This window comes from Amyelois transitella, chromosome 4 (assembly GCF_032362555.1).
Source record: "Amyelois transitella isolate CPQ chromosome 4, ilAmyTran1.1, whole genome shotgun sequence".
Lineage (NCBI taxonomy): Eukaryota > Metazoa > Arthropoda > Insecta > Lepidoptera > Pyralidae > Amyelois > Amyelois transitella.
In genome coordinates, this window is record NC_083507.1 from 9,165,078 (window position 1) to 9,190,687 (window position 25,610).

Consider the following 25,610-nt stretch of genomic DNA (forward strand, 5'->3'; position numbering starts at 1 on the left):
AGGAGATGTACAGACAATCACCCTTCTGCCATTTATTTGGGTTTCATTCTATATATCTGTTACTACAAAAATACTGAAATAAGAAACAATAAAGACAGTCATCAAGAAACAATAAAGATAGTCATTGGCAGCAAATTTTTAATTAAATGTTTGCAAATAAGCAAATCACATTTTGATATATTAAAACTTATTTAATGACAATAAGTATCTCAAACACAGTCTATGATGGAGCTCCACAAGCGCCGAAAAGCGATCACAGAGCCTGAGACCCGCTTCTACATGTACCAAATCCTGCTCGGAGTCCAGTACCTGCACAGCAAGCGTATCATCCACAGGGACCTGAAGCTCGGCAACTTGTTCCTCGATGATGACCTGCATGTCAAGATTGGGGACTTCGGCCTTGCCGCCAGGATTGAATATGAAGGTAAAATACATAAAGACCTTAAAGTATTTCATACAGTACTTGTACTGCTGTGGATAGCTAACTTAGAAGTGTAAATCTATTGTGTTTCTTTCTAGATAGAGTTAGAGGACAACTTCTTACTTATTCTCCTTCAATCAGTTTGTTGCTATTTAAGCTAAGTAACATGTCTACGATAAATAATTAATAATTTATCATTTGATAAATGCAGTAAAAAAAACCTGACAAAAGTTTTGGAAAGAATGCCTGCCGAAATATTCAAAGTATTACGAATTCACCTTGAAATTGTATAATCACAATTTGATTGCATTATAGTACATAATTACACTTCAATATCAAATTGGACTATTATGCATTGCTATAGTCCATTTTTTAGCTACTTAATAAGGGTAAACAATCATAAAGGCCTTTGGGTTAAAAAAAAATTAAAATATAGTATGGTAAATAGCCAAAGTTATTCATTTTGCTTTCCCTTGACTATAAATTATTTCTTCCAGCATAATGATCAAGATTGTTAACCTTTATTTAGGTTTAAATAAATATCTAGACAGTCAATGATAAAATTTTACAGGAGAGAGAAAGCAGACTTTATGCGGCACTCCAAACTACATAGCACCAGAGATCCTGACGAAGAAGGGCCACTCCTTTGAAGTGGACATCTGGAGTTTGGGGTGCATCATGTACACACTCCTGGTGGGAAAGCCGCCTTTTGAAACCTCCACGCTCAAAGACACTTACAAGAGGATCAAGCAGTGTGAATATAGGTAGGTTTTGATAACTCTTAACAGTTTTTTTTTAATCATCCTCTTGGTGTTTGTCGTCATTGAATCCATCCTGAGGAGAAGCCCTTTACATGGTCTGCCTCTTACCACAATGGATTGGGAAAGTCAGGTTTATTAAAAAGCGAGACTCGCTTCTAACGTCTATGACATGATCATGTCATATAAAAAACACCTAACTGAGCTTGAATTATGGTAACACATTTTGCTGTGCCAATATACAGATTTCTACACGATATTTAAGCATCGGTTAGCATTCAAAGTACTGGACGAGAATACTAAGCAGAGTTTTGGTGCCAGCAGTGAGATTTCAAACCCATGGTTAACTTTGGATTAATAGCCAAAATTTATAACGTTATCTGTTAGCAAAAATAATGTATTATTATCTCAAATAGTGACGGGGTGTACCTCGCGATGAGCGTATGTCTCGCGGGCCCTTTGCGGTCCCTGGGCGCTCGATATGCCCGCGCCATGATCCACGACAATACGCTAAAACTACACTACAGGTTATGCAACAATTGAATGTCGGTGATGGTGCCAGCGTTGCTTCCTTGTGCAATGTCTGCAGTGTACTCGTAAATAAATATGTACAGCTTAACAGGGTTTGCGCATGCGCAGCGCCGTGAATTTTTATGAAATTTCAATTTCGAACTCCATGTATGTAGTTTTTGTGATGGGCCTGGATTGGATGGATTTAAAACCATTTCTATCAACAATCAAATAGATATTATTGTATGTTGCATTTCATAAAGTTAAATAATATCCATGTAAGACTTAAAGCTGCGCCTTCTCAAACACAATAAGCATCGCTTGCATTCCACATTTTTGAACAGTCTGGTGGCTACATACGTGCAAATTAACAATACTATGTGAAATACCCACCTAACTAATTAACAAAGCACATGAGAAGCTGATGGGCAATATATACAGTATTTGATCATCTACTTTGCATATTATTTGCATTGAGAATAAAATCGTAATAGTTGATACGTGCAAAGTATGTATTACATGTGAAAGGTTGGCAATAGTTTTTTGGGTCAATGAAATCCCTGTTTTGACCGAAGTTAGTCCAAATTTGATATCCTAGGAAATACAACAGCCCCAATAAACATCTATGTATGATAAGAACTTAAAAGTCAAACTTAAAGTTTATGTTATATTCAATGAGCAGTAATGATTAGCATAAACAAATCCAGGACGATGCTTCTAAACTCATCACTCTCTTCATACATCCAAAATTTAAGGTGCTCTAATATACGAGTATCCTTATTTAAGAAAAACTAATATGTAGTCCTTAATGTTAGCCGAAATTTTAAAAAAATCATCTTAATATCAGGATCCCCTCATCGCTTCGCAAGCCAGCGGCGGCGATGATAGTTCTGCAACTGCAGTCCAACCCACAACGGCGGCCCTCCGTGGACAAACTGCTTCAGCACGAGTTCTTCTCGTCAGGAATCCTGCCCGCGGCGCTGCCTTTGTCGTGCCTCACTACAGCACCGCGTACCGACCAATTAGAAGGCGTGTCTGTGCACCGCCGTCCGCTTAACGAAGTCAACTCTAATGGTATGTTCTTGAAGTATACAGATAAATTGAACTAAACTTTGTATTTTTCCGTCATGGCAATAATTTATTCAAAAATACGGACCTTAAACTGGGGATGCTCAAGACCGAATAAAGCGAGATAAAAATGTTGGGAACTGAACCCAGCCCCCAAAGCATAACAGCGGATAGGACAAAGATTATCATTATTACGCTGTCACTTTCATAGATGTGGCGATGGCTGTAGACTCGCCGGTGAAGCGCGAGGGCATGCCGTCGGAGCCCCGCGCCGTGGAGCCCACCTCGCACAGGCAGAACCTCATCGCGCTGAGAGACCAGCTGGCCACGTTGCTCGTCAGCAAGGTAGAGTTTCTATTAGACTAAGCCTTTCCCTGGCTCCACTTTCGTGGAGATTTCTCAAAATCAGAGGTGTCAGAAGTAGCGAAGAAAACGGGCAGAAATTTGTTTCTTCTTCCGCCTACATCACGGTTACATCCCCACTTCCCTGGAGAGGAGCCCTGTGTGCGCATTTGACTAACATCTTGGGTAAGTAAGGTATTTGAATGAATGACTTTCAGCTGACCTCTGGAACTTTTGCAGTGGAACCTAATCTATTTGGATAATTTACCCATGGTAATACTGGCCTTCAATTATCATTTTTCTTTTGTAATATATTGCAGAAAATTCTATACAAGTTCTTGTTCTGAAAAATAACAATTTATTATTTATCTCTAGTTGAAATGCCGCCCGGAATGCCTTACGGACGAGCTGAGCGATCCGGGATCTCAGCCGCTGGTGTGGGTGGGCAAGTGGGTGGACTACTCCGACAAGTACGGCTTTGGCTACCAGCTCTGTGATGAGAGCGTCGGTGTCATGTTTAACGACACCACCAAGCTCATCATGCTGGCTAATGGACTGTGAGTAGACTTATCTATCTTCTACTGGAATATTTAAATTACAAAATTAAAAAAAACAAAATGGCCAATGTACCAATTCTGCAATGTGTTATCAGGGTCTCATGATCTGAGTGTCTATGTCATGTTCAATGTTACCATCTGCCTCACCAATGAACTAGACTTAACCAACTAAATAGACTAGACCAATGAAGTAGACTGATCTCCCACCCTACTCTTGATTTGGATAAGACATACATACATATAATGACATCTATATCACTTGCGGGGTAGACAGAGCCAACAGGCTTAAAAAGACTGAATGGCCACGTTCAGCTATTTGGCTTAATGATAGAATTGAGCTTCAAATAGTGACAGGTTGCTAGCCCATCGCCTAAAAGAAGAATCCCAAGTTTATAAGCCTATCCCTTAGTCGCCTTTTACGACATCCATGGGAACGAGATGGAGCGGTCCTATTCTTTTTTTTTATTGGTGCCGGGAACCACACACCACACCACATTTGGATAAGAGATTTAGAAAATGTATGGTATCACGCAGCCATTGTTAAAACATACACATCTACTTAATTAAAGTTTCTCACTTCCCTTTTCAATATTACATATATATATTTAATTAAAATTATGCTATTAAAATTAGACCACTTTCAGTTATATGCCTTAATGATGGAATATTTAGTTAAGTCAGTCCCAACGCAACTCAGTCTCAACCCAAGTTAGGCTCAGTCTACCCCAAAAGGAATGGACGCGAGATTGTATTTTTTATTATAAATTATGTTTATTAAAATTAATAAGTGTTCTTTTTTTTCTAGGAACGTACACTACATAAACAGACAGGGTCAAGAACAATATATGACGATGGGCAAGTACCCACAGGAGCTGGACAAGAAAATGAAGCTGCTCACCTACTTCAGGAGATACATGACTGAACATTTGATGAAAGCTGGTATGTTGAGCTTTTATTTTATTTAAATGTCTTTAAATATAGTTACGTAAACATCTACCTAAGGATGTACGGGATATCTTTACATAAGCATGTGATGTATCGTAACTTTTTTATTTATATTTATTAGTGTGATTGACACTATAAAAATGACTAACCATCCCAAGTCCATGGCTCCTTTGGTATTAACCCGTGGACATAACACTTAGGATCATGGGCTTGCTGTTTTTTTTTTTCTAGTTGTCTCTGCTAACTGTAAAAGTTCTTTATCATGCCTGGCTCACATTATCTCCATAGCCGCTACAGTGCAGACCTTTTCAACCACTTGTTTAAGGTCCTTTGTAAGAGAATTGGCGTGAAAGTGCTGACGGATTTAACTCTACGAAGCATATAGCATTATCTATAACTAAATAAAAATATAAATCAATTCATGCCTTTGAACAGGTGCGTCAGTGCAAGTCAGGGAGAGCGACGGACTATCGCGATTGCCACATCTGCATCAGTGGTTCAGGACTACGCTCGCAGTTATTATGTATCTGACTAATGGGACGTTACAGGTATATTATTTGTTAAATATAACAATATATTTATTATTCAGATCAGAATTTGGTGTTTGTATTTTAATTTAGTGAATGAATAAATTATATCGTTTTATGTTTGTAATTTTATATCTGGCAAATGGGCGAACATTTTAATATGTAATTATGTTTCGCCATTTCAAATATATTTTTAAGATCAATTTCAAATAATAATTATTTTTAAATTTATTTGTTCACAGATAAACTTCCAAGACCACACGAAAATAATACTGTGTCCGCTTATGCAAGCGGTCACTTACATCGACGTCGAGAAGAACTTCAGAACATTCCGCTTCAGTACCATCGAACAGCACGGTTGCGACAAGAAGCTGTACACCAACCTCACTTACGCATTAGACAAACTCAACAGTGTACTGGCAAACAAACTGTGCTAGCTGACGCTCGCGCTTAGGTCATTGTAGAGTATAATGAAGTATTGCTCCCGAGTATAGATATGTCGTAGTCTTCTTCTCAGTAAGTTCTCACGGTATTGATGAGTAGTGTTCCTACAATTATTTCATAAATCACTTATAAAATCCCCCTTTTTTTGTCTGTATGTATCCCCTAGCCTCCGAAAGTTGTGAACAGGTTTTGTTCCTGTTTAAAATATCGGAATGAGGATTTTCTAAGAAAGGTTTATATTTATATCAATGCTACCCATGCAAGGCCGGAACAGATCGCTAGATACGTATAAAAAGCAAACATATAGATAAACAGCAGACTCAGCCAATCAGAAAAAGCTAATTGCGCTTAAGACGCTGAGCCTAATTTAATTTGCTTCATGCATAGGACACTCAATACTAGTTTCCTGAGGTTAGAAAGGATTTGCTTGTAGAAAAAGACACGCGGATAGTTGCTAGGGGAGCAGCAACGCAGGGCCGACATTGGCGCCGGCAAACTTTGTAAGCAGCGTTTACGATTTTGTTAAAAGTTTAAATTAGTTTCAAATCAATTTCGTGAGTGTTATATTTTTATTTCGTATCTTCTTACTCAGTTTTAGTTTTGTTAACCACCGATACTTATAATTTATTTACTTATTTGATATTCTCTGAAATCGTAACATGGAAAGTAGTTAATGTTGTCGAAAAAAAATGCTACGATAATATCACTCGTCTTAGGGAATATGTATGACACTTTTTACAACTGTGCCTTTGCTTAGGATAAGGTAAATTTTAGTTGAGCATTTAGTTCTTTATTGACCTATTTGAATGATTTTAAGGAAGTTCTCATGTTGAATTAGCTACGCTGGTTGCCAGGGGCGAGTACGTTAAGATTAGTGATATATCTGTGAAAATAACTCTTCCAATATCCAAGTGTTCGCCACCGACGCACATCAATTTGGCGCGACCATTTCTCAGAGAGTGCACCACGACTGAATCTGGGGTGCACTGCCTTTTGGATTGTTTATTTAGTTTTATATTATATTTTTATAAAACATTGTTTCGTGCTTCAGTAACATCGGATAATTGAATCATCGCGCCACAAACAGAAAATAAGCAATAAATCCCCAAAATATTAAAATGTTATGAGTATGAACGTCAGTATTAGTGAAAATTCGATGGTGTTGAAGCACTGGCTATTTGTAACTTGGAAGTTTCTCAGAGGTCAGTTACCTCATGTAACATAAAGAACATTGACAATAAAGTTATTTTAAGATAAAAAAATGGCCTTTTGTTTTCATCATTTTAATGTCATTTCAATTGAAAGACAATATAAATAAATTAAAACTATTTCCTGTAGTTATCACAGGTTCCCATTTTTGGTAATGCTTGTATGGAATGGGCACATATTTGAGCGTTTATATAATTATTTATACAGTAACTTATTGTGGGACTGTGATGCAATCCAGAAAATTTTTATGATTATATTTGGAGCCCTGAAATCTTTAGAAATTTTTCTATTAGTACACTAAATGCTGTAATATGCATCTGGACATGACATCATGACTTGATATCACAATATATTAAAAAAATTAAATGTTGCTTATAAAATTTTTAGACTATATTTTGCTATTATAATTCAGTATGTATTGCATGTTGATGGGGCAGAGGGTCGCTGGGGTGAACAAACAGGCCCTCCTTTGCTTGCCAGTCAGTGTATGCTCCATATTGTGAATTAACACCAACTATTTCCCCCTGGCCGCTGATAGGCCGGCCAAAGGTGCGACCTGAACCTGCCAGGAATCTGGAAATGTAAATACTATATTAATTTACATTATTTATTTCCAGAAGTTAATAAAAAAAACCAAATATGCCTATTTTTTATAATATCAAGAGAGTAGTGTAGGGATATATAAAATTCATGAATAAGATGCATTCCAACATAGAAACTATCACACATTTGTTGTTTCTTTACACATTTAGATTTGGTTTGAAAATAAGATTAAACATTACTTACGCAGCAGTATCTACATGTCTCAACTTGACAGGGGTGTCTCTTCTCCAAAAATCATTGTTACATATGACAGTCCAATGGTCCCCACTGTCTCCAAGACCATCATCATCTCCATAGCATGAAACCTCCTGGTTGCCTGACAATGGGGAGGTGAAATAATGGGAATGTAGGTTTTTCTTAGTGCCCACATGTTGTAGGCGAATCACAGAGTTGCATTTAATAGGTGATCTGGAAACATAGTGAACTAATAACATGTGATTAATTGATTGAATTCAAAGCTACATCTAATCTCATCTAGCTCAGTATCCACTACCTTACCTGAATGACTAATCATACTATACCAGTGCAAAAGCTTAACAAAATTCTACTCTATGTAAGCTGCACATTCCAGAAGTGTCAAATTCTAGGTTCTACTTATTTGCCATATGCTATACTGTGAAAGATGTGTCATTTAATTTCATAATCAAAATCATCACTTTCTGACCAAGGTAATTTGACGACTTTAATGGTTATATACAACAGTAAAAGTATTAATTAAAGGCTTGAAACAAACCCGCGTTTGCAAGTCTCGCCGGTTGCTGCTTTCACTTGCCAGTGGCTGTTATGATCGTCAGACACATCTACAGCTGTGACGGACTGTTGGCCGGAGCCCGAGCCGTACTTCACGTCGTGGGAATGCAGTCGTAACTTCAAATCTGTATTCATAAGTTTCAGTATTGTCCCACATGTCACAAACTCCGCTTTGGATGCTAAAAAACACAAATAGTAAGAAACTCATTGGGTTTCAGTCATTATTTCATAATAAAATTCGTAATTCATTGCGGTGTTATCAAAATATCCACCCATCAGATAGGGCCACGTAAAGCCATACCCAAACAATGTAATTATTACATTACAATTAAAATAAAATTAACATTATGAACAACCATTTTACCTTGAACAGTCTGAAAATAGCCTAGGATTAAATATAGTGGGATAAAGCTGAATAGTGAGAAAAATCTTTTGGAAACCATCCTCACGCCGTAAGTATTTAATTCAAATCACTACACTACAATAATGTCAATGTCAAATAGTGATGTCAAACAATTTACCTCAATGGAAATCACTGTATCGAATCGTAAATAGAGTGTACACAAAACTTACTCTATTGACGTGTTTAGTGATAAGTGCGAGTGGTTTCTTTTTCTTTGACAGTTTGATTGATACTCAGGATTGAGATAAGATTTTTGTTGGCAACACTGCCTGCTCGAACTAAGTCACAATAAGAAGGAAGGAACAGGAAAATAAATAAATATACAAGAAGAGATTTCTCTCGTTCTTCATAAAGCACTATATTGTGTTATATTATTGGAAATCTTGGTAAATTATTGCAACAATGGAAAACTGCAATCGCACGCCTGATCAATATGGAAAAGGTAGGGTCCATACAACAGTTTAGCTTTCACGAAATATTTACTGTATTTAAATATTTATGCTGCATAGATAATGACGATGACTTTTGTTTCAGTTCCTTATGACCCTGGTTGGAATGATCCTCCAAAATTTTCATACAACGCTCAACAGACAACACCTAATAGACCTCGAAACTTTCTCAACAAAAGGGTGGCCTTTCCTCTATCAGGGAGTACTACTTCTCCCGCAGTGCAGCCCGCCTCGAATTTACCTGTAATTCCTTCAGGGCTACCTACAGCACCACCTTTAAAATTACCTCCAAGAACACAACCTCACGAAAATATTGATGTTGATAGTGAAAAAGCTTTGGGTGAAGTGAAAGATATTCTGTTGTCAATTTTGGATAATAGTAGTGAATTAGGTCAGAAAGCAAGTGATATAAAAAGGAGAATAGGACTAATGGAGGATATGTGGACAAATGAAAAGTTGAACAAGAATGTACATTTTCAAATGCGTGAATTAGCATATGGTATGTATTGACAATGTAATATGTTTTGCAAGCTTGAGGGATCTCCATATAATAACTAACTTTCCCTTATTCTATCATGTTTTTCTCTATATTTTAAAATAAATAGGTACACAAATATCTAATAAAAAGTTCAGAAACAGTTTTCTACAAATATTTAATTTTATATACCTAGATTGTACAAAATTTAAAAATTTGTCAATAAGTACTGCCATTCACCACACATCTAGAGTATTAATTTCTTTTTTTCAGCCCTAAGGAATGAAGAACCACAGAAGGCAGATGAAATACACAGAGCATTGATGGTAGACCATGTGAGCGCAGTAGGAACTTGGATGCCCGGCGTCAAACAACTTGTACACCACTGCATAGCTCGCACTGAATTATTAGCATTAGACAAGGAATAACTAATAATACTACTAATATAATGTTGCCAAAATTTTTCACCAACACTGTTATATGTAAATGTGGAATTGATCCATACTTTAAAGCCGACAGCTAAGCTGGGAATGCAATATGTTACCTAAAATTATAAAAAAAAGTAATTTTTCTGGCAATTAGTCTATATCTATGTACTGAAGTAAAGGTAAACAATCCTGTCTTTTTTTTCATTTCCATGGTCCATAACAAAAATAATATTTTATTATGACATCTGTTTTCATTTTTAAGCTTACCTATATTCCAGTACCTAAAAAAATTGTACTATAGATGTTTATTTCATATTTATACAATTTTAAGAAAAAATAAGTGTGATCATGATTTTTTAGTCTTCATAATCAGCCATAAAATGTGCTGTTGGTACAATATGTGTTATATTAATGAAGGATTTTTTTGTAAGTAAGTAATAAACCACATATGCTTTATACAATTTATTTCATTTTCATAATATTTCGCTGATTCTAAAGTACATAGTATTTTAACATGCAAATCCTCATAAAAAATATATACAAATAACTAGTCATATCATTCAATTTGCAAATTATTCCTGATTTCTAACATACTTTCATGATTAATTAGAAACCTTTTTTGACGTTCATATTTCAATCCAAGACTTGCTTTCTCAAGTGGCCTATAACATGTGACTGAAGTATTACAATTGCTAAACAGTCCATGAGAATGTAGTGAGTAATGCCTTTCTTACCCTTGTTATTACCAATCTAACTACCAGTTTATGACTACACCACCACACTATTGCTTGTCAGGTGCCCTTTGTAATGCTTCCAGAACACTACTCAAGTCAAGACTAGTGTCAGAGTTGGAAAATCTACCATTCCATGGCAAATTTGACATCACAAATTAACCTTTGTAATTATTGTTGGAAAGTCAGATGTCGCCACAAGCAAAAATTAAAAGCACTAATATGACAAGCGTGTTCAATCTTCAATTTTACTACACAAAATACAAATCCGCGCTTCACTCATTCTAGGATATCACTTTCCACACACTCTATAAACACCGGCCACTATTGCAGATGTAGATCTCAAATGCCTCGTTTGATCGGTTTGGGCGCCACTGTGACGCGTACGGGTCGACTCAGCTCTACGAGGGAGCCAGAGTCGCGTGCGTGCGCGTCGTCCACCGCCAAGCATATGGAGATGTCCACACCGCAAGGGTCCGTCCAAACGTAGTGCGAGATTAGGACTTTGGTAAGTAGGCGCACGTTTTGGGTGCCGTCGTCGTCTGGAATAAGAAATTTTCTATTAGCAATGTATGTAAATAAAACAATGAACTTATAGGGATACATTGCACTTTAATAATGACAGACAGTAGTTTCAACTGCAAGTGTGTTTCTTTTAATCAATGGGCTATATAACTTCTTTCTCCAAACAGAAATTCGAACATTAAAATCATGCTTACGTGCTCAATGTAAGCTTGTGAATCTTCTAACTCGATATTGATATAAATATTGCAGTAATTTTCACACATCTACTTCGTGGCATTAATTCCCGCAACCTCTTTTGACCTCGACACGACCTAAATAAATAGCCTTACGACTCCAGCCAAGAAGACGTGGGTATTGCAGACTACGATATACATACTGGTGTCATGATGGTCCAGCGGACGCAGATGGTCGCGCGGCGGCACGAGCGCGTGCGTGCGCTGGTCGGGGTAGCGCACGCGCACGCGCAGCGCGTGCGGCGCGCGCACGCGCAGCACTTCCGCCTCCAGCGCCACGCCCGCCACCAGCCCGGCGCTGAAACGCACTACTGTGTCGTTGTCGCTCGCCGGTTCGATTATGGTTGCGGTGCACATGCGGATCTAAAAACAAATCAGTAACTCATATTATTACTACATATTCCCAGAGAGCACATAACATCTGCCGATACTCAACAACTAGATGACCCAAATTTAAAATCCTGCAAATTTTTAGTTATTTTCCATTACTAATATAACTATTGAAGAAGCATAGAAAAAATTATATTAATGACATAGATGCAACTACACATAAAACAGCTAGGGGCTCTTTGTATGTTCTTCTCGCCATCATAACCAACAAATCCTCATTTATTTACCTGAGGATAGATTTCGGTATAGTAGAGGCACGATCTTCGACAGTAGTGATCAAGCATACCTAACACAAAACAACAAGTTTACATAATATCAGAATGTTCTCGCCGTAAAATGTATACTTACCTGGTAGGCGATGGGCAACCAACCTCTCACTATCTGAATCTCAATTCCATCACTAAGCCACCCAATTGAAGGCGGCTTTTCAGTCTTTTCGAGACTGTTGACCCTGGTATATTTACCTTGAGGTTAGGTTTCGGTATGGAAGGCAGGGGCGCAGACTGCAACAAAGGCATAATGACGCGAGCGAGCGCGGCCGGCTTGTTGTCCGCGTTCATAGACAACTGTTGGAACACCGCGATCGTGAATGGATCTGGCTCCACACCTACAAATTATAACATAACATTTGTTGTGTTGTGAAAATATATATTAAATTATAAAGGTCATACAAATTCCATGTAACTTAAAGAACTGAAACTCCATGTAACTGAAAGTCTTAATCACGCAAACAGTTTCTACGGATTGCGGAATAAATATAACGTGTACGACCCAACTTGCAACTTAAAGTAGCCACATTTTCTACAAACCGTATGCATACGGAAGATCTTCCCTTGTAGCAGTGAAAATTAACTCAATGTCAATCCTAGACTAGTTAGATGCTGACTTGTTAGATCGGGCGTCAGTGCAAGCGCTGCACTATAACTGTTTAAATAGACTCACGAGTCAGTAGTCATTACCACGCGGTTTTCTTCAGATCAGCACTGACGTTAAAAGAAGCTGGTCTAGACGAATATAATATCTTGTTCAAATCAGGGACGTACTGACCAAAGTTCAGGTCAAGATACTCTAAACCGACGAGTTTGAATGAAAAGAGTTATGCGGCTAAAACGAAAAAGTATACAGAGATAGTGGCAAATGGAAAGATGTAGACTCTGCCAGCTCCTCTTCCTCGGGAAAGAGGCGTGATGTAGCACCGACTTCCTTCGAATCCGGAGTTAGGAACTGACCCTGGAGAAGTGACAATACCAACCAGCTGAAGCGAGCAGCCTGTCCAGCATCTCGGCGTGGTGCGTGAGAGCGGTCTGCGCGGCGGCGGCGGGCGCGCTGGCGGCCGGCGCGGCCAGCAGGCGCGCGGCGCACACGCGTAATGCTAGCTGGCACACGCATGCGTTCTCTTGCTCCGTGACGCCGCTGAATTGGTGTTGTAACCTGTGGAGGAGTTTGGCCTTCATTAATAATAATATTAAGCATATTTCGATACAAATATTCATATGAAATACTTGGTACGTACTTAGACAAGGTAAACACGATCTTTTTACGTAAAACCTATTATTGAAAACCGATATAAACCGTGTATTATAACTTTTATGATTTCACATACACCTTACAATACATTGGAATTTTCCAATGTGTACTACAGTATTTGATAAATAAAAAATATTTTTCCCTAATTAAAAACCTTCGTCGCTTTTGCTCGCTAGGAAATGTCAAAAGCGATTGTAATAACGATTAAAGATACTCTTAATTCGTTTTCAAACTCCACACAATTCTTTAAATACCTGAGACAGTCGGTGGTGAGGTTGGAGAGCGCATGCGCGGGCGGCGTGGCGTGCCCGTCCACCGCCGATTGCAGCGATAACACGCAGCGCGCGAACAATGCTGTGAAGTTGGCAGCGCCCGATACAGCTGGTTCCATTTCTGCTAGTCTGAAAACATATTCGAAATTTAAAATAACCAGAAGGCAAGGAAGAACAGAAAAGAAGGTTAATAAGCGCTCTAAGAATGAAACACAAAAGGAATAGAGCACACACAGCAGATATAAAACGCAAACAACCCCGTGAAATTAGCGCCTGACAGCCGTGGTGTGAGCATCTAAGGTGAAAAAAAATCCTAAAGACAATAAAATCAGAACGATATAGACAGTTATGTTCACAGCGCTCGGCTTGTTGTTCATGTGTTTTGGTTTCAAAGTTAAATTACCCTATATGTTGTTAAGAAATTATAGCTTTACATAAAAAAACGTTTCGTCATAAGTCATCCAGATATCTCACTTATTGAGTTGTTCTTCAGCGGAGGCCAGCATTTTGAGCCGCACGCTGGTAGAAAGAGTCACGTTGTCGATATGCTGGAGAACTGAGTCGAAGAAACGTCTGACGGCGCTGTCGTCCATGGCCGCTTCGATTTTCTCAGCGCTCGACTTTTGAGCTTCACCTGGGAAAACAAATATTAGGTTTTAGAGATTATTTGGCCGATTTAAAGACTATCTGGAGTAGTATTCGCATAAAATACGAACTTTACAAATCGACCAATCACAAAATTCCATCATTTGCGAACGCAACCCGATTGGCTAACTTCTACTCGGTAAATGTCACAGGACGACTGTGCTTATGCTGGGTAGGCACCTGTTTACTTTTGAATTAATTTAAAATATTGGTTGAATTAAAATGTATCTTTGCATCACAGTACATTCCGTTAAAGTGTCCTGCAAACAGCTGTTACCACCATCACCGCCTTTATAAAAAAAATGATGCCTTATATTATAAAACAAGTAAATGGTACGTACCTATAGGCAAGTGGGGCACAAGATGAGGCATGGTGTCGCGTAGATATGTGTAGTGTTTCACAGTATGCTCTTCGAATAGAGGGAGCATTGTGGTGCAGTGCTGAGCCGCGTTCAGTACTAGGATTAGTACGCAAACATCTGATCGAATTTATAAGGAAAATAATAATTCTTATTGGGAACTTATTTATTGCAATCAAATAAAAAAACTGTACTAAAATTGCACTAACATATCAATTAATTTCTCTTTATTACTTTATCACTACAATTGAATAATTGTTTGATTGCTAACAACCACTGGTCTTACTTTAAAAAAAATACAAAATTCAACTTATGGCAAGAATTATTTCTATGGTAAGACTATATTAACATTTTAAATAAATTTTGTTCACGTCACATAACTTTTTATTACCAAACAGTCGTATGCGAACTTTTGTTGGCTATTTAGTATTATAAAATAGAAGAACAAGACTTTGTTCCCTTTGTGGCGACATCTCATTTGCTTGTTCATCAAAAAGGATACAGGAAGGATCTTCGACGTCCGGCTCGGGCATGTCGAAGAACGGATGTACGGCCAACAGCCGCGTGGTCAGCGGCAGCACCAGTGTGGCGTGCGAGCTGCCCAGGCGTTGTACACAACGAAACGTCGACCGCTTGTCCTGTATAGAATAGATTTATTTTCAAAATTGGATACAAGGTATCACTAATTGACGTCACATAACTTAAATCTAATTATAACTACTACCGCTTCCAAAGCGCATGTGTAGAAGAAGCGGCGGAACAAACTACACTGCAGCATTTTTAATCGGACGTCAATTTACAAATATAGATCTCTTAAATCTAAATCGTGGACGAATGCACATTGTCTACATTAAATAACATGAATCAATGTAGAACTAATTATACGTGTATATATTGTTAGACTTAACAAGAGAACAGATCATCGCTCCGCTGCGAATAGGTTTTATATCTGTCAAATAAGGAGAGCGACCGCTATTTTTAAAATGTGAAATTATTTATACTTTATTACACGGCATTTTACATGTTGTTGTAACTCACCAATTAAGTTAATAATCGCAAGTGCAAAAAAGATTACTATTTAACTCCTTGGCACCGCAAAAAAATCACTACTGAGCCGACAATGGTTTGGAGCCTGAATATAGTATATTTATGAGCCAAAAATAGAGTAAAATATCAAAGATTTCGCAACTTCTCTTTCACCTGTTGACAAAAAGTTTATTATGACTCTTGTAAAAATTATACAAACTGTGATTTAAATATGTGTGTATGACCTGTGGATATCTCTTGAGATTTTCTAGTATTTTATCGATGCACATCTCGAGGCAGGTCTTGGATGCCACAGTACACGAGCCCAGCATTCTGTGGAGTCCTTCTCTCACATCCATTGAGTAATCCTGTAGCCAAAAGTTTATAAAATTAATAATCAACAAGTCAGCATCTTCTTTAATTGCTAAGTTTACAACAGATTGGGTGCTTCAAACCTAACGTTGGTATTGAAACAAAGCATATCACCTTATTTTATAAGTCGCACGTCGAACTCATCGCTAAACAAGTCGATCAATAAATCGGACGACATCAATAGAAAGTAAATCATAGTTTGACTTACTTCTAGAGCTCCTAGTATAGTTTCGAGCTGATCTTCTCTCAGCACGATGTGATGGGAGATTTTCGTGAGGCTGTCGATAGCTCGGAGTCGCACGTCCTCGATCTCGTCGTTGAACATGTCGACCAAGAAATCGAGCGAAGTGGTCGCGAACACTGTGTTTTCTAGCGACAGTTGGCAAACCGCGTCTACTGCCGCTGTTCGCACCTCTGCCAACAATTCATAAAAAATAGTATTTGATTATTTCTTGCTTTATGTATTACATAGTATTTGGAGCAGTAACTAAAAAAATAAAAATAGATTCACAGTTTTAATATTATGATTTTTCATGCTACTAATAGTATTTGGAGCAGTAACTAAAAAATTAAAAATAGATTCACAGTTTTGATGATGAAACCTGCATCCACATTTTTGTTTCCTAATAGGAATCAGGACTCAAATTTTTTTGTATGTAGAAAAAAACCGTACTGTGTCGTATCTTCTTTCCGATAGAGGATCATAATTATGATCCGACATACATACATATAATCACACCTACATATATCCCTTGCGAGGTAGACAGAGCCAACAGTCTTGAAAAGACTGATAGGCCACGTTCAGCTATTTGGCTTTAAGATAGAATTGAGATTCAAATAGTGACAGGTTGCTAGCCCATCGCCTAAAATAAGAATCCCAAGTTTATAAGCCTACCCCTCAGTCGCCTTTTACGACATCCATGGAAGAGAGATGGAGTGGTCCTATTCTTTTCTATTGGTTCCGGGACCACACGGCATTATGATCCGAATAATATTTATTTTAATTTCATGTCGCGGAGACGTGTCTCCCTGCTCCTTAGAGTATTTAAACACTGGTCTCCGCGAGTACAATCGGCAGCGCAGTGCACCCACCCAGCAGCTCGTCCTCCAGGCCGTGCACGAAGGCCCCGGCGGCGCCGCCCGGCAGCAGCTGCACCGTGTCGTGCTGCAGCGCGGCGCCGGGCGCGTCGTCGGCCCAGCGCCGCCCGCTGGCCCACGCGCCCGACCGGACCAGCTCCGCGCCGCGCTCGTGGGCTGTACGCTTCTTCTGCGGATGCAAATTTCCTTTAATAGCACAGATCGACCTATCCTCTCTGTACACAAGACCATAAAATGCAGAGGCTGCACTTTCTACTTGTATTTATTATAGTTTTTTATAATTCTCTTCATGCAAGCTTTTCATTTTAGGTCATGTCCTTTCGTCAGGACGTTGCCGATTTAATCAAAATAAGTTTATCTAGGTTTAAAATAATTAAAATATCTAATGTCTCCGAATTATGTATCAACATACTCATAATCTACATTGATTTATATTTTGGAATTAGGTTGTAAGACTAATGCTGTCGAAAGCATGTAAACTGTGGATAACCATTTAAAATCTTACCTTCATATTGCTCATGAGCTGTTTATCCAACGTTTGCAGCAGGAACCTGTCCGAGACCCCTCGAGTGGTGCCCAGCAAGGTGCACGCGAGCGCGCGGACTTGCATACAGAGGTCATTGACCGCTGAGCAGAGACGAATGAAAGCGTCGTCGACCAGACGCATCGTAGTTTCACCATCTTGTAGTGTCACTGTACTATAAATATTAAAAATACCTATATTAGTAAGTCTGAGCACTAAAGCTAAGCCCTCTTCATTCTGATGGACACAAACACAATAAAAAATTAAAAAATGTACACATATTTGTCCATGCTGGAAATCAAACCATTTCCTATGTGGTGGACTAATATATGACTGTCATAATCACCAAATGACAAAAACAGTAATTTATTTTCTACTCAAATCATTTAATATAAACAGTACTTATAACACAGGCTTAAACTTGCACACCTTTCTATTGTTACAATAGAATCTCACTCACTTCTCAGAATACTTGTTCCCCAACACCCAGACCAGCTTTAGAGCGACTTCCCGCACGATCTCGTAGTCGTCAGATAACGCGGTACACACTTGCTCGTACAACCCCGCACTCAAAGTCTGACCACGCTCGTGCAATGTCAACAGTGCTTGGAAAGCTTCGCAGCGCACTCGGGCATCCTGGATAAAATTTAAACATGGTAATGAAACCTGCTTTACGTAGCTACATAGAACTTATCTCTGGAGAATAAATACATACATACAAGGAATCACAATTTTGAATGAATTGAGTGTCAAATGTGACAGGCTTATACTGAGTTTCAATTTACACATGTTTATAACACACGATATACATACAGGCTTGTATACAGTTACGAATACTTCTGAAAACTAAAATCTAGAAATTTTACAAACTGAACTTATGGTGTTGGTTCATGGAGAGGTGGTCACATTTCTCTGCCACAATTCTATATAATAAATAAACAAACTTCATCTTACCACCACTTACCACCAGGCAGATTGTGGTCAAACACTCAAATCAAATAAAATATTTTTTTTTTAAATAAATCTCCATTGCATAGCTCAAGAAATATATTAGGTATACCTTTTAGAACAATTCTGCATTTTAAACTAACCTCAGCATATGAGTAATCACCAAGCAGTTTCACAATAGCATCGGCCTCCGTAACATTCTCAGCCGTGCGATCCAACTCTGGATGTATCACATACAGCTCACTGATAAGCTGAAGACACCGACACTTCACTTGGTGGCTCGTGTCCTTTAAGTTGTCTTTAGCAACGCTCACCAGCCTATTCATGAGGTTCTTGTCATCACTCAATTTGTTGCCCAGTTTCAGTAAAGTAGCTATTCCTTGTGCTATTACCTGAAAATGGAAAGATTTTAGTTAAGTGATATTTACAACTAATTACTACCTAATGATTGAAAAGAGATTACACATTTTTGTTTAACTCTTTTAAGCTTTTCTTTATGCTGTTTCCCTTTTATCTTTGCTGTTTGCACCCTATAGCAATATACAGGGGATACAATTAGGGTTGCCACCTCTTTTTTTAAGAAAAATAGTATTTTTTTTAATTAAAAAAATATGTAGTACTTTTGGGATATTCAAGAAAAAAAAATTGTACACATCTATTTTCAATCATTATTTATTTTTCCATGAGTACTTATTATTACTTTTCGCTTTTGCCATCAATGTTCTATTAATTTTAAAATAGTAATAGGCATAATACGTGAATGAGTTTCGTTCAAAAATCCCTATACAGCACTGCAGATGCGTTCCTTTCACAGTCAATTCAAAAAAATAGTGACAATTGAATTAGCGTAAAAAATATAGTATTTTTCGTCCTATATTGTTTTTATATTATATATAGTACAATTAACTTAAATATAGTATGATACTATATAATATAGTACGGGTGGCAACCCTAGATACAATGAAAACTTACCTTATGAGAAGTTTCATTCTTTATCAAATGTATTGTCTCATCAATCAAATTGTTGAGGTTGGCACCCGGACATTCAAGTCCAATATCACAAAACAACCACAATATTTTCACTCTGACAACGGATTCCTCTTCAGACTGAAAATGCTCTGATAGTTTCTTAATGGCTTCCTCAACATCTGATTCCTGAAACTGCAGACAGTCGGATATACGTAGTAGAAGCTGCAAAGCTTCTTCGCTAGATTTACATTTTTCCAAAAGCCCCACAAATGCCGCCGCTGAACTCCCAATCAGAGGTTTTTTCGCCAAGTGCAATTTCTTTGAAGGCGAACCATCCTAAAGTAAACAAAATGATAATAATGTAGAAAAACAGTAAACGATTAGTTATAATGAATTAAGGATATAGAGAATACCTGAAAAGATTTATTATATTCGGCTAGAGCCCGTTTTTTTAACACCGCAGCCATTGTCAGAAGCCGGTATTTTGGAAAATATTACTGATAAGTTTATGACAAATTTTAAAAAATTACTTTTCACATTCGCTTCACATTACTAAAAAATAAAGCAAGCCAACGCAACATAGAAAAACTTAAGAAAAACTAGTCGCTACTCGCAAATTATTAACTACAGTACAGAGGTATCGGCGAATCACTGTCAATGTCAATTTAAGGAGAGAGAGAAAAATAATGCAACTTAAATATCACTGTCAATCTGTCAGAAATTAAAATGTAATTATTTGCAGTGTTGTCAACTTCAGTTGCAAAATTGTCTGTGATGCGAAAAGAAGTTTGATTTAACGGTCCAAAAAAGCGGTAGATTGCTAATAATATGTTACGTTACCGTCAGGAGGCTTACCACAACCTTTTATAGAACCGTTCAAATATTAAGGCAGTTTATTAGCAGGCCTGCTCAAAACTCCTACCATTACGTCTCATAAGGTGAACGGTTTAAGCTGAATGATGAACGGTTATTTTGTCTATGGCTCAATGTGGAGATGTCAATAAAGAAACGTTCAAACCTCTAATAAAAATAATAATACCATAATAATATAATTAAAGATAACAAATACTTATAAATTTAATTAAATATGAAGTTAACCTAAATTTTTCTGAATTGCAATGCATTGTTGCACGCTATAAAATACTTTTATTTGTATAAATTAAAATAAATTAAATAAATGTTAGTTTAAAATGGTTTTGAACGAATCGGCCTGTCACATAAATTTAAAGTAGGTAGGTACCTGCTAGAATACTTGAGTGATACTTGAAAGTTTTCGATAACTTTAAATTCGTCCCTAAGTCATAAATAATGTTTTTAATGTGTAGAGCCGTTCTGCAACCACTTGAAATATCCTTTTTTTACTTGTCACGGCTTTTTAAGTCGACGCGCCTTACCTCACAACAGTTTTAGAAGTTTGCCGGATCGCAGTGATTTTTAATATTCTTAACTTTTGAGGCTATTATTTATTTTACAAGAAAACTATATAATGTCGTAAGTAGAAAGTGTTTACTTATAATACCAAGGTATGTAAACATTGATTCCTTTATTTCTTAAAGTCATCTTCATCCTACTCCCAGCTTCACCTGCTTAAATCAATAATCTTTATTTTCACTTTTGCAGTAAGTTTCGGAAATCCTTATTTAGTGAAACCTGCAGATTTAAAATCTCTAGACCTACCAGTTTGCCTGGTGTGTTGACCTACAGGCACTCAATCCATGAGTTTTCTCTTTTAATTACATTGTCTCAGTTTTAAACTATACCTAAATGTTCTTTAACTGTTTTAGTACTGGGTGGACCTGAAGGCCAAAATAAAACGTAAAAATAGAACAATTCGAGAGAGCATCAGCAGGACAGGAGGGGGCCCGCCAAGTGGGGAAGAGCTAACAGAAATTGACATAAAATTTTTAAGTATCCTTGGTGAGGAATATGGCATGGGTTTACCAGCGGTGCAGGTGAACCCATTGCAGGTAAGATCCCTTAAATACATTAAAACCTACAAATTATAATTAATACAAAAAATATATGTTATGTTATATATGTATTAATGAAACCATTTATTTTTAGGATGATATGAGACCTGAAGCTGGCCCCTCTGGCATTCGAGGTATTGAAGTCGAATCCATTACAGAAGAATGGTTAGAAGTTCCTTCTAGTGTATGTATTCAATTTCATTATTACTAGATTGAGATAAAACATTAATATTTATTGACTAAGGCATCGTGATCTCAAAATGTGTTGTCATAGGCGCCTAGTACATAAAACTAAGTGAATAGACTATATCATAGTAGCCTAGTGATGATGAATTATATACCATACTGATTGTATTTTGTATAATAAATTTAACAATTTGATTACATTACAAAGCCATACAGCTGAGCATGGCTTAGCCCTTTTGAGACTGTTGGCTCTGTCTACTCCTATGGTCATAGAATGTGATTAGATAAATGAATAATTCAATGCTTTAAGTCTTCTTGAGACTGTAAGCTCTGTCTACTCCTATGGTATAAGAATGTGATTGTATGAATGAATATTTCAATTGTTATTTTCAGGTATCTCAAACTGTTAGTTCTATCGAGGCAGATTCTCTACCTGCAGATGTAGAAATTACTACTGCATCATCAGATCCTTCACAAAGCCACGCAGCAGCTGTCTCTGATGAGGCTGTCGGCGTCGAAGTACCTAGTGTGGTACAGGCTGAAGCCCCGCCACAACCTAGGCGACGGTGCGGACGTGCTCATTTAACAGCTGCAGAAGCAAGGGTGCAAATAGTTGAAGCTGCACGACAGAGGGCTGCTACTGAAGCTGCAAATAGTTTAATACTTCAAGAAGCTATTTGTCTCTTCCGTGAATTAGTGGCTATAATTAGAAGAAGGTGAGCAATAATTAATTTATTCAATGTGCCAAATTCATCAAAATTGGTCCAGTAAACCATTTCATAATGTCAATCATTTCTCTTAATAATATTAGTATAGCTAATCCATTAATAACTTGAAGTTTTCTTTGAGATATTCACTTTTCTGCAAATTTACAGAATGTTTTGTATATATTTAAAATAAAAAAAGTTTTATTTAATTTTTATTATAATTATTAAGTTATTTTAAAATATGTCATTTTGGAATGAGCAAAATTAAAACTAGAACTACTTTTAAAAAAGAAAGATGATTACTAAGCAAAATTAAATTTACAAATTAAATTATTCATGTAAAATTCTTTTACTTAACATAACATAACATTTACATTTACTTATTATATATATATATATATATACATTTACTTATTGAATAAGTACTTTTATGCTTTTACATAATAAAATATAGGTATTCAATTTAATTTAAACAATAAAAAAACTATATTACTTTGATGAATATTAAATGAAAAAGATTATTGTTCATAAACTACCTGCATAGCTACTTATAACTTACTCTTAAAAACGAAATATTATTGAATAAAAATCTGCAATAAAATTCTATTTTTTGATTTTCAGGTACGGCGAAGAGCCCAGAGACGTGCCACAAGATCCCGCCGTGTAGATATACCACGTTGAAGCTCAATGTTGTGTTGCCCAGCTGGTTCATGAAGAGCTTCCACTGGTGGTTGTTGTGCAACTTCCCTTGCTTGCTCTTCTTCTGTCAACCTTACTTCAGGCAAGTTGTTTTCATTACAAATATTGTGCAATATTACACAAGCATTTGTAATGAAGCCAGCAACCTGTGGTAGATAATGTAACACCCTGTGGCACAAGAGACACCGGAAACGTGCTTTGAGAAGACCTATAGTTCTTTCTATCACATTCCTAGCCTTTACATGCTTTTGTGTATAATATGCTTCCGGTGTAGACACACCGGAAGCACATATAACCAGACGGTTCTGCATCCAAAATAGGTGTCATCATCGTTCTTCGTTGTGAGTACCCAGAGTCACCTGGAAATAAATATTATAACTCTGTTATTTTTTTATTTTATTTGAACATTCATATTTTATATAAATTTAATGATACATTTTTATTTTAAAATTGTATCCTACAAATATTTTTGACTTTTAAAATTTTGTTTCATGTTTTTAATTGGTCTAGTTTTAATTGAAAGTGTGTTAAAAATATATCTTTCAAACAATATTGTTCATATTATTTGCTATAATAAGTTCACCAACAAAGGTTTTCTTACCTAAAAGCCATGTTGCTTCAGACCCTAAATTTTCCAAATGGTAACGTACAGGATGGTGGCTCCATATAAATGAGTCATGAAATGACCCTGGATGACTCGCATCAACACTTAAAATTTGTTGATCCGCATCACAAATCTGAAAAAAAAAAAATAAGAAAAATTTGAAATTACTAAAGTGGTTCAATGGAAAAAAAAATTGTAAGTATGTATATTAGAAAATCATTGGTGGGAGAGTAGTTTTAGCCAACTCATAAACATGAAAAGTTCATAGACATTGTTCCTGAATTAGGGCTGGCCCGGGCCCAGGGAGGCATCCAGTAGACGTGTACTTAGTATATACCTATTCAATATACATTTTTCAAAATTACTCGATTATACCTACATTATAATAAGGGACAGGCTTATAAATTTGGGATTCTTTTTTTAAGGTGATAGACTAGCAACCTACCATTATTTGAATCTCAATTCTATCTACCATTAATCTCGGCCTATCAGTATTTTTGGGACTGTTGGCTCTGAATACCCCGCAAGGGACATAGATGTGATCATGTTTGTATGTGTTATATAATTTCTTTCTACAGAAATATCTATCTTCATGCTCATTAGGCCTTACTATGCGAACATGGATACAATCAATACATCCAATCACACCAGGGATACCAAATTTGTTGAAAAATCTGCAGGCAAAAAAGGCATATTGTTATCAAACTTAATTATTGATATAATATAAATAAAATTAGCTAAGTAAATATAAGCGTGCCTTAATCTTTTTAACTGACGACTTTCATAAGTCTGTGGGAATTTTATTATATTTGTATAAGAGAGGATTACTATTAAAATAATGTACTTTATGGAACTTGATTGACCTTTGCTTCTATGCTTAAATCAGTTGCTCTTTTAGAGCTTTTTGCCATTATTGGCTCCAGCCCTTGACAAAGTTTGTGCACCAAGTCTGCGGTTAACCTAGACAAGTAAGATACGAGTAATTATGTTATCATGTTGTTGAGAAGAGAGAGATAGATCTTTCTTTATAATAGAGATATGTGAACATTTACATACCTGTAGGTACTCCTTGATGAAAGCATTTTCATCTAAGTCAAAAGGATCATTATTTTCTCTGTTCCTTAAACGTTTCTTTTTATTTGCCATTCTGGATTCGTTGAAATCACTTTCCAAAAACTCAAACAGTTCATATTCGTCACACATCTTTGCAATAATGTTAGGGGTGTTATTAATGTTTACACAACTTACTCTTCTGTAGATTTAACTTTTTTGAAAAATTCATAGGTATTTAATCAAATTCTTATTAAACAATAGCTTTGCATGTATTTTAATGCCCTTTATCCTACAAATCCTTAGGAAACAAACACGGAACATTTGGTGAATATCTTACAAAACAACGCCAAAATGTCCAAAGAAGCTACCTGAAAGTAACTTTTTAAGAATCGCTTTATTTGACATTTGCGACGAGCAAGAAACAATTCCTGCTGTCAAAAGTGGCCGTTGTGGTAGGAAAACTCTATACAAAAAAAATGGTGAACGGTTTACTGAGCAGACCTGCCGCAGGCCTGCTTATAATTGATGTCATGGTACGAAAAAGCAGTGCAGTTCAATTTAGGTCCTGCTATAAGACGTCGTGGTAAGCCTCCAGTGTCAGTAAAATTTTTTTACTGTTGCATACATTTTGGCCCTGTATTTAATGAGCGCGATGAATGTGGGTTAAAGTCTTCGAGTTAAATTATAGAGCGCGTGCTAGAATCGTACGCCACCAGTCATTGTCACTGTCTCTTAAAAATCTGTCAAGAGATATTGATGCCTTGGACGAGACGCCAATAAAAAAGAACTACACTAGCTCTATGCGGATCTATGAGAATTAGAACTACAGTGTCACTGTCACGTACCTGTTGTTGACCTGTTGCGTTTGAGTTTTGAGATTGAAA

General features: G+C 36.9%; 6 protein-coding genes across 8 annotated transcripts in view; 3 read left to right on the plus strand and 3 right to left on the minus strand.

Moving 5' to 3' along the window:
• LOC106139301 (serine/threonine-protein kinase polo) overlaps nucleotides 1–6,799 on the plus strand; it is a 26,753-nt gene extending 19,954 nt beyond the window's left edge. Inside the window, exons 4-12 of one of the 2 annotated variants that reach the window (XM_060954331.1) lie at nucleotides 220–424; nucleotides 993–1,185; nucleotides 1,596–1,706; nucleotides 2,537–2,763; nucleotides 2,969–3,102; nucleotides 3,475–3,656; nucleotides 4,462–4,595; nucleotides 5,037–5,149; nucleotides 5,371–6,799. In XM_060954331.1, the coding sequence (XP_060810314.1) occupies nucleotides 220–424; nucleotides 993–1,185; nucleotides 1,596–1,706; nucleotides 2,537–2,763; nucleotides 2,969–3,102; nucleotides 3,475–3,656; nucleotides 4,462–4,595; nucleotides 5,037–5,149; nucleotides 5,371–5,565 (1,494 nt within the window). In that variant the 3' untranslated portion in view covers nucleotides 5,566–6,799. The remainder of the gene's footprint in view (nucleotides 1–219; nucleotides 425–992; nucleotides 1,186–1,595; nucleotides 1,707–2,536; nucleotides 2,764–2,968; nucleotides 3,103–3,474; nucleotides 3,657–4,461; nucleotides 4,596–5,036; nucleotides 5,150–5,370) is intronic. The other variant, XM_060954332.1, reaches the window with a different exon arrangement.
• Nucleotides 6,800–7,147: 348 nt separating this feature from the next.
• Nucleotides 7,148–8,654, minus strand: LOC106139302 (stromal cell-derived factor 2). The gene is made up of 4 exons (XM_013340725.2): nucleotides 8,499–8,654; nucleotides 8,118–8,313; nucleotides 7,568–7,792; nucleotides 7,148–7,354 (listed from the first exon to the last, which is right to left on the minus strand). Exons 1-4 carry the CDS (start codon nucleotides 8,575–8,577, stop codon nucleotides 7,183–7,185), a joined length of 672 nt encoding a protein of 223 aa, XP_013196179.2. The 5' UTR covers nucleotides 8,578–8,654; the 3' UTR covers nucleotides 7,148–7,182.
• A 137-nt stretch (nucleotides 8,655–8,791) lies between these two features.
• Nucleotides 8,792–10,349, plus strand: LOC106139304 (steroid receptor RNA activator 1). Its single transcript, XM_013340727.2, has 3 exons — nucleotides 8,792–8,979; nucleotides 9,072–9,485; nucleotides 9,735–10,349. The coding sequence occupies exons 1-3, from the start codon at nucleotides 8,940–8,942 to the stop codon at nucleotides 9,887–9,889; spliced, it is 609 nt and encodes a 202-aa protein (XP_013196181.2). The 5' UTR covers nucleotides 8,792–8,939; the 3' UTR covers nucleotides 9,890–10,349.
• A 30-nt stretch (nucleotides 10,350–10,379) lies between these two features.
• LOC106139303 (integrator complex subunit 4) lies at nucleotides 10,380–20,106 on the minus strand. The gene is made up of 16 exons (XM_013340726.2): nucleotides 19,921–20,106; nucleotides 19,511–19,843; nucleotides 18,682–18,930; nucleotides 18,051–18,226; nucleotides 17,573–17,765; nucleotides 17,062–17,236; nucleotides 16,178–16,383; nucleotides 15,843–15,965; nucleotides 15,074–15,209; nucleotides 14,554–14,691; nucleotides 14,042–14,201; nucleotides 13,550–13,696; nucleotides 13,021–13,199; nucleotides 12,233–12,375; nucleotides 11,522–11,741; nucleotides 10,380–11,162 (listed from the first exon to the last, which is right to left on the minus strand). Exons 1-16 carry the CDS (start codon nucleotides 19,972–19,974, stop codon nucleotides 10,963–10,965), a joined length of 2,832 nt encoding a protein of 943 aa, XP_013196180.2. The 5' UTR covers nucleotides 19,975–20,106; the 3' UTR covers nucleotides 10,380–10,962.
• A 609-nt stretch (nucleotides 20,107–20,715) lies between these two features.
• Nucleotides 20,716–23,398, plus strand: LOC132904340 (uncharacterized). Of its 2 annotated transcripts, none has more exons than XM_060954337.1 (5): nucleotides 20,716–20,998; nucleotides 21,292–21,474; nucleotides 21,572–21,661; nucleotides 22,057–22,379; nucleotides 22,992–23,398. In XM_060954337.1, the coding sequence occupies exons 2-5, from the start codon at nucleotides 21,439–21,441 to the stop codon at nucleotides 23,035–23,037; spliced, it is 495 nt and encodes a 164-aa protein (XP_060810320.1). In that variant the 5' UTR covers nucleotides 20,716–20,998; nucleotides 21,292–21,438; the 3' UTR covers nucleotides 23,038–23,398. The 2 variants fall into 2 exon arrangements, with proteins under 2 accessions (XP_060810320.1, XP_060810319.1); XM_060954336.1 differs by having other exon boundaries at nucleotides 20,717–21,030.
• On the minus strand, nucleotides 23,290–25,316 carry LOC132904341 (uncharacterized). The gene is made up of 3 exons (XM_060954338.1): nucleotides 24,537–25,316; nucleotides 23,671–23,806; nucleotides 23,290–23,428 (listed from the first exon to the last, which is right to left on the minus strand). Exons 1-3 carry the CDS (start codon nucleotides 24,582–24,584, stop codon nucleotides 23,301–23,303), a joined length of 312 nt encoding a protein of 103 aa, XP_060810321.1. The 5' UTR covers nucleotides 24,585–25,316; the 3' UTR covers nucleotides 23,290–23,300.
• Nucleotides 25,317–25,610: the final 294 nt, after the last annotated feature.